The 12916-nt window shown below is 40.9% G+C and overlaps 1 protein-coding gene across 3 annotated transcripts in view; it reads right to left on the reverse strand.

Annotated features, from left to right (window-relative positions):
• Positions 1-4364: 4364 nt before the first annotated feature.
• SERTAD4 (SERTA domain containing 4) overlaps positions 4365-12916 on the reverse strand; it is a 28940-nt gene continuing 20388 nt past the window's right edge. For all 3 annotated transcript variants that reach the window (XM_033144839.1, XM_033144838.1, XM_033144840.1), the window contains exon 4: positions 4365-6410. In XM_033144839.1, the coding sequence (XP_033000730.1) occupies positions 5634-6410 (777 nt within the window). In that variant the 3' untranslated portion in view covers positions 4365-5633. The remainder of the gene's footprint in view (positions 6411-12916) is intronic.

Here is a 12916-nt window from a genome sequence, read left to right on the forward strand (position 1 = left end):
TGTAAGAATAACAAGGCGATGTGCCCGTTAATTTATACAAAAGCATTATAATACAAAGTTGTTATAATTGGCTTGGATCCATAGTGGCACTTTCCTCAATCAATCTATTGGTATATAGACAAAATTCCAAAAGGTTTGGTACAGTAAAATCACTCAGAAAAATCGGCATCTAACAAATTAAAATACTCTTGCATAATATTCACGAATCTTTGTGGCATGTTGCAGAAACCTGGCTACTATCTCCATCTGCGTAAACATTAGGAAGGCTATCTTAAATTCGTCTGACTGCCATGCCCAGCTAATAACCAACTGCTTGATGAACTTAGATTGAATTGTCTGATACAAGGGGCAGTGCAAAAGAACATGCACGACTGATTCTATAGGATTCTGTTCACAGAGGCATAGTCTCTCTGCGAGTGGTATTTTATGGAATCTCCTCTGTAGTACTGCTGATGGCAACAAATTCAGTCTCACTAGCACATACGCATTGGCACTTTCCTGGATGTCTTTTTATGCTTTATTGGTTTTAAAAACAAAACAACACAAAACAGTCAACAAAAACAATCCAAAATCGATCCAAAAAAGATTTAGATTCATACATAACTAATTTCAACATGACTTCCAATCCCCCCATTGTGGTTCCTAAATTACATTTTTGACTCCGCACTTAACTTTCTCTCTCCTGAGTTGTTTCGGTTGTATTGGTTTTGTAAAATTCCCTTATTTCATGTAGAAGTCAATCCAGGCCTGCCAAAGAATTTAGATTTTTACAATGTTCTTTTAGGTATACTCTGTAAATGTCCCACTCTCTATTAAATATTTGGTCTGTATAATCTCTGAATCTTGCTGTCAATCTTGCTAACTCTGCATATTCTAACGTTTTGTTCTGCCAATCCAATTTAGAGGGAATGGAGTCTCCTTTCCTGAATGTCAGAGGACCTTATGTTTATAAAAAGGTTGCTAATCCAATGGAAGCCGCCACCTGCAGAAATGGATTCATCTCCCCCCTCTTCCATGAGCAGGAGATTCCATGAGTCAAATCCACTCATGGGCCACCTAGAACCATCCCAATTTGTGAGGACAAGGCAGAAGCTCAGTACCCATAATCCTGTAGTCCAAGATAATTTAGCCCTATTCCAGCAAACTACTCACACCTTCTGTTGAAGTGTAAGCTGTGGAATAGGGCTTTGCCAGCTAGTTCTGCCCCTAATATCACAAAATCTGGCTGGCCCAGACTCTGCTATCTGTGCACAGTTGGGGCTAGGCAGAGTATGTGTGATCAGGGGTAGGCCTCGCTGGTTCAGCCCCACTAATGAAGTGAGTGGTTCATCAGAATGAGGCTTCCAGTTACTGGAAATGTCTGACATCTTCCCCATGGAATTTAAAAAAACAACAGCATTAATTCTGCTTCGTAAGAGTGGAAAAAGTGGATTTAGGGGAGGACAATCAGTTTGAAGAGGTGCTGAATTTTGGTGTCGCACAGGTTGCCACTGAAATTTGAAACCCCAAGATGCACCACTGATATTGGCCTTCATTCCCACATGGAAAAAAGCAAAATGGGGACACATTGCTGAGCTGTGGGACTTGCAAAGCAGCCTCACATTAGAATGGAATTTGCTGTCCAAATCCAGAACAATTTACATGTACACATTTTGTCAACAATTATCAGATTAAGGAAAAGTGAAAGAGGGATTATCCGTTTTAGCTGGAAAGTCTCAGTGCTTGCAAACTGCAAGAGGCAATTATCAATATATAAAGTGGGCATAATAGATTGACATACCAAAGTGAACTGAAATTTAATCCTTGGGTTGATCTAGCCAATAGGAACAGAATCAGCCATATATTTTGCCCACAGAAACATTTCACTTAAATGCTGTTTCTTGACGGCGAAATAAACAACCACCACATTTAAAGATTTTTAAATCAAAATGATTTTTTAATCATTTCAATAAATATATATCAAGGAAAAAAACTCACTTTACTACAACACCACTTAGTATACAAGTACCTAAATATCTAAGCTTAAAACATCAGATGTTTGACATATACTGGAAAGGAACAGATTTTTCTATTCTCAACTGAATATAAACACAAGAAAAAAATCAGCAATTTAAAAAAAATGGTCCATGTGGACAAATGACTAAATGATCCTACTCATACACTGTATGAATGAGACCTATATTTAATATTGATAGCAATTTTAAAAAATGCTTTTGTCTTGGAGAAATAAGGTAGGATAATTTTTAAAAATATTAGAATTGATCATCCTTGCAAATTTCTTACTTTTGGCATAGATAAAGGTTATATTTAATTCTCTGCAGAATTTTGTCTTTGTATTTCCAAGAAATACACCCATGAAAGGTAGAAATATCTTCAACACAATCATACCTTATGCAAATGACAAGCTGTTAACAATGACAACAGAATGTGTTGGTCTATTGTGCAATCTCACCTATGTGTTTTAAAAAGAATGCAGATGGGTGGGTGGAATAGAACAAAGGAAAACACTGAAATCCGTAATGAAGTTGTCCCTGGTCAAGGACTTGGTTCTTCATGGCTGGCTTCTAAGATCTTGAGCTTCCTGCTTTGCATCCCTTCCCAGCTGTTGGAGTGTCCCTCACCTGCACCATCTGCTTGCTTGTGTAGTTCTATGACTGGTCCCATGTCCTCAGATTTGGAAGTGTGGAGTTAAAATCCACCCATGTTATCCTCCTTCCCCTGCTCAGCTCTGGCTTGCAGCAGATGTGGAAGCATAACAGCTTGGCTAACCTGGCGGCCCATGGGTGTCACAAACAGATAAGGGCACAGCAAGGTCACACACTCAACTGCCCACTCACATTCCTGAACCCTACATATTTCGAATTGGTTTAAAATCCCAATCACATTTTCAGCTTTGTCCCTACAGTGAGCTCCCAGTTCCATTGGTAAAATAAAACTGGGGTCGAACCAAAACAAAAAATTCCTTCCAGTAGCACCTTAGAGACCAACTAAGTTTGTTATTGGTATGAGCCTCAGGAGTGTGCATGCGCACGAAAGCTCATACCAATAACAAATTTAGTTGGTCTCTAAGGTGCTACTGGAAGGATTTTTTTAAATTTTGTTTCAACTACGGCAGAGCAACACGGCTACCTACCTGTAAATAAAACTGGGGGAAATTCTCATTGGTTGCTAGTTGCAGGTACTTAGGCCACCACCATACAGATAATCCCTGGGATCTGTTTTGAACACTCAGTCCAGCCTCTGGTTATCTGCAGAGCCCTTTGCAGAGCAGCCACAATGGACTTTCCATATCTGCAATTAGGTCAAATGGTTCTCAGGTCAAACCTGAGCATTGGAAAGTGCCTTATACTGTGCCAGACACTAATATCCATCTTGCCAAATATTGTATGCACTGGCTGGCAGCAACCCTCTGGCAGAAGTCCTTCCCATCACATGCTGGCTGAGAACTGCATCAAAAGTATGCCCATAGGGGAACAGGAGCTGCTGAATAGTTAGCTAGCCTCACTTGGCCCTTTTGTCTGCAACCTGTAGACTGTAGGGTGAGGAATGAGAGATTTGAGAGATACTATGTACCGGTAAATCACTTTCTGATGACCTATTTATTGTGCCTTCATCCCAGTTTGTTTACGGGTAGGTTAGACGTTTTCCAGGACATTTCCCCATCACTTTCCATATCACAAAAAAGTCTGAATTTGCAGGTGGGGGAGCAAATCAACTTTAACAGCACAACATGAATTTGCTGGTACGTGATTGAATCCCACCCAAAAAATAGCAACAATCTGGAAGTGCCCATAGTTATTTGAGTAATCCATGTGGCTGTTGCACTGGGAATAAAAAATAGAGGTTTATGGGAACAGCAAACAGGCCTTGAAGATCAACCCTCCCCCTTTTCTTTTGTGTGGGGTGTGTGGCTGGAGGTTACAACTGAATACACCCTGCTGATAATTTGGAATTCTGTGGTGACTGAAACATAGATTAAGTCTTAGTTAAGGAAGCTCTTCATTTGCCCCTAAACAAAAACAAGGGCAAGATTCAGTCAAAGTTAAGCGTTGTGCTAAAATTAAGATTGCTCTTAATTCAGGTCTTGCTCTCCCGTGGGGAGGATAAATGTAAAGAGTTATGTGGTATTTTCCCACATCTGGTTGGTTGGTTCTTTCAGCAATCAAAATATCTTGGTGATTTCAGTGGGGCAAAATTCATGGTGTGCCTAACCCTCCCCCTGTTATGTGTGGGATTCAAACAGGATGAACTTTAGCCAGATCCTGCTCAAAATGTGTGTTTTAAATTGAAGACACCTGAAAATGAACAAAATGCGCTTCTTACAATTGAAGATTATCCCCCCTGTTTCTCCAAGATAATCTTAAAAAAAAAATTAAAACCCTTACATTCATTTCAGATAAAATCTTATATCACCACATCGTTTAGTAACATTGTGCTTTTCTTCCCCCAAATAAAAAAACCCTAAAGTTATATGAAACCCCAGTACATGCTCTTTACAATTTTAAAGAGAGAAAATGATGTGAAACAGAATAAAGTATAAAGCATGCCACTGGTTCATGAACTTCATTATACCAGGGGAAAGGGGGGGGGAATCACAGCAACAGACAGTTGCCATAGAAATGTTCAAGCCGCTAAATGCTTGTTTACAAGAGACATCTCTCTATTGTTTCTTCTTCTTCTTCTTCTTCTTCAATCCTTCCTAACTATGGCAAATCAAAAAGCAATTGAGCAAAAACGAAGAACAGATGCATTTGAATAGGAAATCTAACACAGTATTTCAAAGGATACAGGTTTCTAATAATATTTGATCCACCCTGTTATTATTATTTTATTTCCTGTTTAGGTTACATCCCTGCTGTAGCTGTTTTGTTTTTTGTTTGTTTGTTTGTTTTTTTAAAAAAACAACAACTTAATTTTCGCCCTGGAAAAATTAAGATTAAAAATTAAGGCACCAAAGAAATTCTGCCCCTTATAGCAACAAACCAGCATAAGGCTCACTCATTCTTGCAGCTTAGCTGAAAACTGTGCATGTGCTGGAACTGTTTGCTTCTCATAAAGATTCCATAAAGAGGTCTTATTGCAACCAGTTGGGTCAGTTGAACCAGACACATAAATACATCCAAATGGTATCAATACTAGATAACGAATTGGGTGTTTTCCTCTTCAACTCTCCCTAGTCTTTCTCACGGCCATTATTCTTGGGCAAGAAGTAGACCTCCCCCTTTGCTGGTAATAATTTGTTTATCAGATATATAATTAATTGATACGCACAAAGGAGATTCCTCTTAATACATGTCAGACTCCCCAGGGGGCTAGGTGAAAAGGGTTGTGTGTTTTCTCCGTCTGGTTTATTAGTTTTCCACAGCGGCAAAAGCTAAAATACACATTGCAATTCAACGGAGCTCTTTATGAAGATTCTATATATATGTATCAATAGCTCTGCGATGCAGACCATACATACATACGCTCCAACGCACTCCGCTGCCAAGTCCCTTAAACTATCCATGAAGCTTGTGTTATGATTGTATTGGCTGTATAAAACTATCAGAAAAATTCATCCGGAATGAAATATTGTTCGATAAATTCAACATGCTTGTGCGTGCTTTAGAACTGCAGTTATTTTGGAAGGTGGTTCATATTTTACTTCCTTTACTGCAACATATTTTGCCACCTGGTAAGCATTCCCTTTTTCGTAAGGATTTCTTCCAAGATTCGTTCATGTTGCTCTTGTCAGCACGCCCTGTCTCAAAATAATCATAACATTTGCTTTTACATGCAATGCCATGGTCGCTTTTCATAGGCTCCCAATCCGAGGCACGGTCTCTTTCTATATCGTGGCTTCCTTTCTCATTGGTTAATACGGTCTTGTCCTGGTTCCCATGCAGCCCAGCATTAGTAATGAAAATTTCATTGATGTGTATCTGATCATCGCTCCGGTAAACTGGGGTGCTGCCAACACCATATTCCACCTGTTGGGAACAACTTGGCAAAGATATCGAAGAGGAGGAGGAGGAGGAAGAAGAGGAGGAGGAAGAAGAGGAGGAGGAGGAGGCGGAGGAGGAGGAATTTCCCATTGCAGAATTTGCAGACAATGGCAAACTTAAATAGTGGCTGCTGCATTCTTGGTAAAAACAGCAGGTGTGGATCTTTTCGCAGTCCTCCCTTGCCATCCGAAGGCGTTTTCTATAAGGACAGTCATGAGAAACGAACCACTCCTGGGCAGAGGCCCCCCCAAAGGAGCAAGCAGGGAAACACCAGTTGTTTTGCATGATAATTTCCCCATGAATTCTCTTCATTAAATTGTTTATGAGGACGGATCTCCTTAAGTAGACTTCGGGGTCGTCAATGTACTTCAGTTTTTCCAAAGACATATAAAGGATATGCGCCCGCTCCTCAAAGACAGATATCGTCTACGGATGAAAAAGAGAGGAGATAACAACAACAAATTATTAATATTCTGTTGGGAGCTGCCCAGAGTGGCTGGGGAAATCCAGCCAGATGGGCGGGGTTTGTTTGTTTGTTTGTTTTTGGCTTAATGCAGGTCAGCTGAAACATGCTGTTGAGATTCTACCTGTCATCATTTAACATGTAGGGCAGTCATATTTATTTTAAAACAGGGGTGCCTAAACTTTTTTCAAAGAGGGCCAGATTTGATGAAGTGAACATGCGTGAGCCGTGAGACCAGAGTTTCTGACCTTTTTTTAGGATTGGAGTTGTTGAGCTTTTTTTCGGTTTTACCCCAAAGTTGTCAAGCTTTTTTGCAATTTTACACCAAAGTTGTTGAGCTTCTTTGAGGATTGAAGTTGTTGAGCTTTTTGGGAAATAAACTGCCACAGGGCCCAGATTAAATTGAACGATGGGCTGGATTAGCCCCCCAAAATGGCCTTTAAACATGCCTGTTTTAAGACCTCTCTACCCCACCCTCCAGCACATTCAGCTCCCCCAAACCAGTAGCTTGTCATTACCAAAGTGCGACCCAGGAAAGCTAGTTAGTAAATAGCCAAGTTCTGAAGGAATTGAGACCATATGGTCCCAGAAGAAGGGCTGTAGCCTAGTCATAGAGCATCTGTTTTGCATGCAGAAGGTCCCAGGTTCAATCCCTGGCATCACCAGGAAGGACTGGGAAAAGACTTCTGTCTGAAACCCTGGAGAGCTGCTGCCAGGCAGTGTACTGAGCTAGATGAACCAATGGTCTGAATTATAATAAGGCAGCTTCCTGTGTTCCAGTGCTGGGATATTGACATTTTTCAATGTTAGTTCAGCTATGAGGAATCTTCTTGAGTCAAACTGTGTCATTGTGGAGAATAGTATATATGCATAAAGGGGAAAAACTGAATCAAACCAAAAAATTATCTGTACTTTGAGCAGTACCATACTTCCCCCAACAATAGTTAGCTTCCATGGCAGGAAAAAAAATATTTCTAATGAATAAATGACTCAAATGAGATTTGCAAGAATGTGAATTAACCAGAGGGTTAATTTAACCAGAGATGTTTTTATCTGGAAAAAAGCTTCTTTCCTTAATACACAGGCTAATTTCATATCCGTAACAGACTCTCAAGAGACTCTCTTTCCTTGGAGGTTTTTAAGCAGAGGTTAAAGAGAGGCTGTCTGTTGTGTATGGTCTAGTTCAGATTCCTGCATTGCAGAGAGTTGAACTAGCTGGTCCTTGGGGTCCCATCCAGCACTACAATTCTGATACTATGAACTCAGCAAACCTTAGGTATCTATATGTTCCTATCATAAGGCATAGAGCTGTCCTGTTTGCCAAAGGGACTGCAATCCTGCAGGAATTCATGCTGGGAAAGCAGGAAGATTATTTTCACCATGTTCCCCTTTTCGCTGCAGTCCCTCCCCCCAATGGTTTTCTAGATGGATCCAAGAAGCATACCAGGGAAAGGGACGTGATGGGCATGCCTGGAACCTCCATTGGTGCTTCACTGAGCAGCATACCCAACCTCCTCAACCCACAAAAAAACAAATTGTATTTAAAAAAAAGAAAGAAAAAGTAATGTGGCAACTGGTGTCAGCTATAACAGGTGCTGACACAGTGCCTGTTTCCTGCTGCAACCTTCTGCCCCATCATCTGCTGCTGTTGTCTCTGGTGGTCATTAGGCCCCGTCCCACCCCAGTCTGTGGGTTCCTCGATTTACACCACAAAGTCTGGTCCTAATGGCGCCGCTGTTTTCTTCCTGCCACCTGAAGGTACACTGTCACTTCCTGTTTTGTGAAGCAGCTTCTTGCCTTAACTATGCTGTTTGCATATGAGCAGAAGCAGATACAGAAAACAGGAAGTGATGTCAGTCATATATTTCTTTATGCAGCAGGCTAGAGTAGGCAAAGCTCCAGAGAATTTCTTCAAGTTCAGAAGCCTTGGTGAAGGAAGTGCGGGCTACCAGCCCATAGATTTGCTCTTGGCACAATTGCCTCCTTTCTTCCTCTCTTGATAGATTAAGATAAGCCAAAACATATGCAAATATTGTATGAGAAGAAAAGATATTCCTCTCTGTGTCTTGTTTTTCTTGTTCTGATTTTCCCTTGTGGCCAAAGAATTTTGGCAGGGAGGAAAAATCTTTCCTATGGAGATAATAAGGATATTTTCCAACAGTCCATTTTTCTCATAGCCTCTCTCCAAACAATGCAGCATCCCTTTCCCTTTGAGCAAAACCTTCTGCACATCTTGACAGCACTTCTTGTGCTTTAGAAACTAGTTCCAGGCTTTGCACTACCCTACTTTGAAAAAGAATTCATTATTAATTTCTAACAAACAGCTAGGGGAAATATGCAATGCAAAAAAGCATGCTATAAGTGAAAAAGGATGAAGTAATTAGTTACCCTGCTTCTGAAATATTGTTTCTGAAATAAAATAAAAAATAAAAAATTCCTTCCAGTAGCACCTTAGAGAACAACTAAGTTTGTTCTTGGTATGAGCTTTTGTGTGCATGCACACTTCTTCGGATACTACACTGAAACAGAAGTCACCAGACCCTTATATTTATATCTTTAGCCATCTCACCCCTTCCCTTTTCCTGTAAGACCAAATGCAGTCGTTAACAGTCAACAGGTTTTCCACACCTATCAGCCAATCACCCATTCCCACCACCCTTCTGAGTAATACCCCTCCCCACCCTCTCACTATATATAAGGGTCTGGTGACTTCTGTTTCAGTGTAGTATCTGAAGAAGCGTGCATGCACACGAAAGCTCATACCAAGAACAAACTTAGTTGGTCTCTAAGGTGCTACTGGAAGGATTTTTTTAATTTTTAATTTTGTTTTGACTGTGGCAGACCAACACAGCTACCTACCTGTAACTGTTTCTGAAATAAACACAGTTTTATACAAGAAGTTCATTGTATGCACTCAGTGGTTTTTTATTTTATATATATATATTTTAAAAGAGATCTCATGGTCCCTGGTTCAATTGCAGTCACTATTGCCATGACTAGAAACCAACAAATATCTGGCAGGCTGCAAAGCTTTCTGTGAAACTATCTACTGGTCTCTGTCCAGTTCCCAGTGGAAAACTATCTGCTTTACAAAAATCACCATCACATTTGGCAACCTTACTTAGCAAAAAGGTCATGGTGCACATGAAGCATAGAATCCAACATTCCCCTGGGCTTAAAGCTTAATTTTCCAGATGTCTGGGCAATATGGCAAGCTTGCAATGCTCTTACACATTAATTTGCTCTCCGTAGTATATTTTCAATAGGCTGAAAAGAAAAATCTAAGTTGCAAGGTCTACAGAATTGCTACCTGATCTCATGAGGGGTGGGAGTGAACGATGAATTAGGTAAGAACTGTTTATCTAAACGGTGGGTGTTCTGTAAAACACTGCTTCCCTAATACTGACACCTACTATGATTCAGAAACTAGAAAGATTGATATCCGCTGGGAGTGACCTTCAGGTCTATTCCTTTACAGTGGCACTTTTAGCTATACAGTATTCCATTTCTTTTCATTCACTATGATGAGCTAGTCTGTAAATCTGCTTTGGGGGAACAAAGTCACATATTTTTGTTTCTGTTTCTTAGCCCATTGTCTCTCAAACGTTACATATTTCAGCTAATGCCACCAGGAACAGCAAAGAGGTCAATGTGGTGGTGGTTTGTTTTATTTCTTGCTGCTCTGGAGCATTTTTTTTATGGGTATGCTGAAGCAAAGCTACATATTACATTAAAACTTCCCTTTGCAAATGTTTCACCTCTGTTTGGAATTTGTGGGATATAGGAACAAGGAGCGCAACAACAGTAGGCTTTTGCTACGCCTCCCAATGGAAACTAGTATATGAATGGAAAACAAAGTTGCTTTTTAATGTTATTGTGGCTTTCTGAACTGCTGAGCCTTCAGCAGAGTGAAATGTAAAGCAATTGCCTGTCACAATAAATAAACACCTAACACTCGAACAATAACAGAAGGGGCACAACTGTGGAATGAGAATTATTGTTATTACCATTATCAATATCAATTAAATTTGTATACCACCCTTTGTCCATAGATCTCAGGGCAGTTCGCAGCATAAAAAAGACAAAATATATACTAAAAGTCATAGAAGTTGGCTCTGCTCTGATCAGTTGTGAGTGAATTCTGTTCCCTCCTCAGCAAAGGTCCACACACCCTATTCCTACTTTTCAAGAGGATTCACTGAACCTCGAGAAAAGCTTTCAATGGGTTCAGAGCAGGACACTGGGGAGAAAGTGGTAGAAAAATCCCCTTTTGTAAACTTCCTTCCATCTGTGGTTCTAAAAATCCAAGTCACAGTATACTGTGATTTCCTCAGGGGTCCAAAGAGATTTGTATACATTACAGGGACAGAATATAAATTCCACTTCAATATGCAGGGTGATGAAAAGCCATCACGTGTAGGTGACAATACCAAAAACAAAGCAAAAAATCACGCCTACAGGATGTCATATAGAGGAGGGAGAAAGGTTGTTTTCTGCTCCTCCAGAGAAGCGGACACGGGGCAATGGATTCAAACTACAAGAAAGAAGATTCCACCTAAACATTAGGAAGAACTTCCTGACAGTAAGAGCTGTTCGACAGTGGAATTTGCTGTCAAGGAGTGTGGTGGAATCTCCTTCTTTGGAGGTCTTTAAGCGGAGGCTTGACAGCCATCTGTCAGGAATGCTTTGATGGTGTTTCCTGCTTGGCAGGGGGTTGGACTGGATGGCCCTTGGGGTCTCTTCCAACTCTAGGATTCTATGATTCTATGACTAATTAATGGCTCAAAGTGGCTAACCAAATCGAAAACCAAAACACAGCCTGCAACAATAAAATGAACACTTTTTAAAAAAATAATAATTATGGGGGGGGGTTTCCCGAAACCCCACATTAACAACACAATCCTATACGTGTTTGTGCAAAAGCAAGCCTTGGTATCTCAACGAGGCATATTCCCTAGTCAATGTGTTTAGGACTGCAACCCAAAATGGCACAATAGGCTTTAACAGGACACTTTCGAAGACTGATCTAAGCCAGTTCTGCAGAGGGACATGAGAAGGAGCAACTCTGCACCACAATTAGAAGAGGGTAGGTAGCCTTCGAGCAACTGCCCAAAACATATCTGCTTGCTGCAGGGCTTATGCCAGGGAAAGTGTTCTCAGGGGCATGTGAGCCTCAGGCAATGAAGGCAAATGGCAGCACTTTTAATTCAGTCCAGCAGCAAACTGGCAATCGGTGTGAAAAGGCTCCTTGTACATGTATCATACTGTTGTTGTGTGGACCATGGAACAAGCACCGGCATTGTATCAATGCATATGGGAAAGAGTACTTAAATGCAATTCCTTCCTGTCCACCAATGCACAGCCATTCTAAGATGTAAACTGGCCCTCATGATTCTTACAACAACCCCTTAAGGTGGGCTCTAGTTAGGTGCAAGGAGCTGCAGCTGAAGGTTAAGGCTGTCCAATGTGTTTTTGGCTGAGTTGAGATTTAGCTTGGACATCTGGCTCATGATTCAGGATCTTCCCATGCTTCCATCCCATTCCTTCCCTCACCATCAGCAAAATCTGAACCAGGCATTTCCCAGATTTATCTAAATGGGATCAGTCAGTCCTTACCCAGGATATTTTGCCCAAGTTTCATCCTACAATTTAGGCCAGGTGAAGCAGCCATTAAATAACAGCAAATTCTCAATTGTTTTGTAGGCGTGTGTGTATCATGCCATTGGACAAAGTGCCATTTGTATGCTTTGCCTCAGCCTCCAAAATGTCTTTGGCTACCACCAGCTTTATCTGCTAGGTAATGGGGATTCAATATTGTGGGGGAGGAAGATCATGCAATGTAGCAGAATTGGGAGCGGTAGCAGTGGTGGCAGCAACAGGACGAATGCAAAGGGAGAAGGAGCAGATTGCAAAGATGAAAGCTCTGCTTTACTCCTGGTGTTTCCCTTGGACACCATGGGCATTTGCCATCCAGCAGATCAGGAGCAGCAGGAAGAATGCCAGGAGTGTCCCAGTGAGGGCCAACCCAGGTTTCATCTGCCTCATCCAGCATGAACCTGAGAGCATAGAAGTTTAGAGCACATAGCTGGAAGACTATTCTGATGCATTGCTCAGAGACATGGGATCATCCCACAGAGAAGTAGCTCCCGTCTGCGTTCATACAAAGCTAAGTATGGAGACACTGAATGGTGACATCAAGGAGGAACCTTATTATTGAATTTATTCTTATGGATTTAATAGGTTTGCTGTACTATTGTTTAGAGATGTATGTGACTTTAATTTGTGTTATATTTTTACATGTGCTATGTTTTAATATATTTATTATTCTGATATGTTGTCTTAACAGAAGTGCTTGCTATGGACCACTTTGGGTTCTTCCCAGGAAGGGGGAAATGAAATATAGGCAATAAATGAAATGAAATGCATTACAACAACCAGTTTGGGTACTCACTGAGGAGCAAAAAGGAAA

The sequence above is a fragment of the Lacerta agilis genome, chromosome 3 (genome assembly GCF_009819535.1).
Source record: "Lacerta agilis isolate rLacAgi1 chromosome 3, rLacAgi1.pri, whole genome shotgun sequence".
Lineage (NCBI taxonomy): Eukaryota > Metazoa > Chordata > Lepidosauria > Squamata > Lacertidae > Lacerta > Lacerta agilis.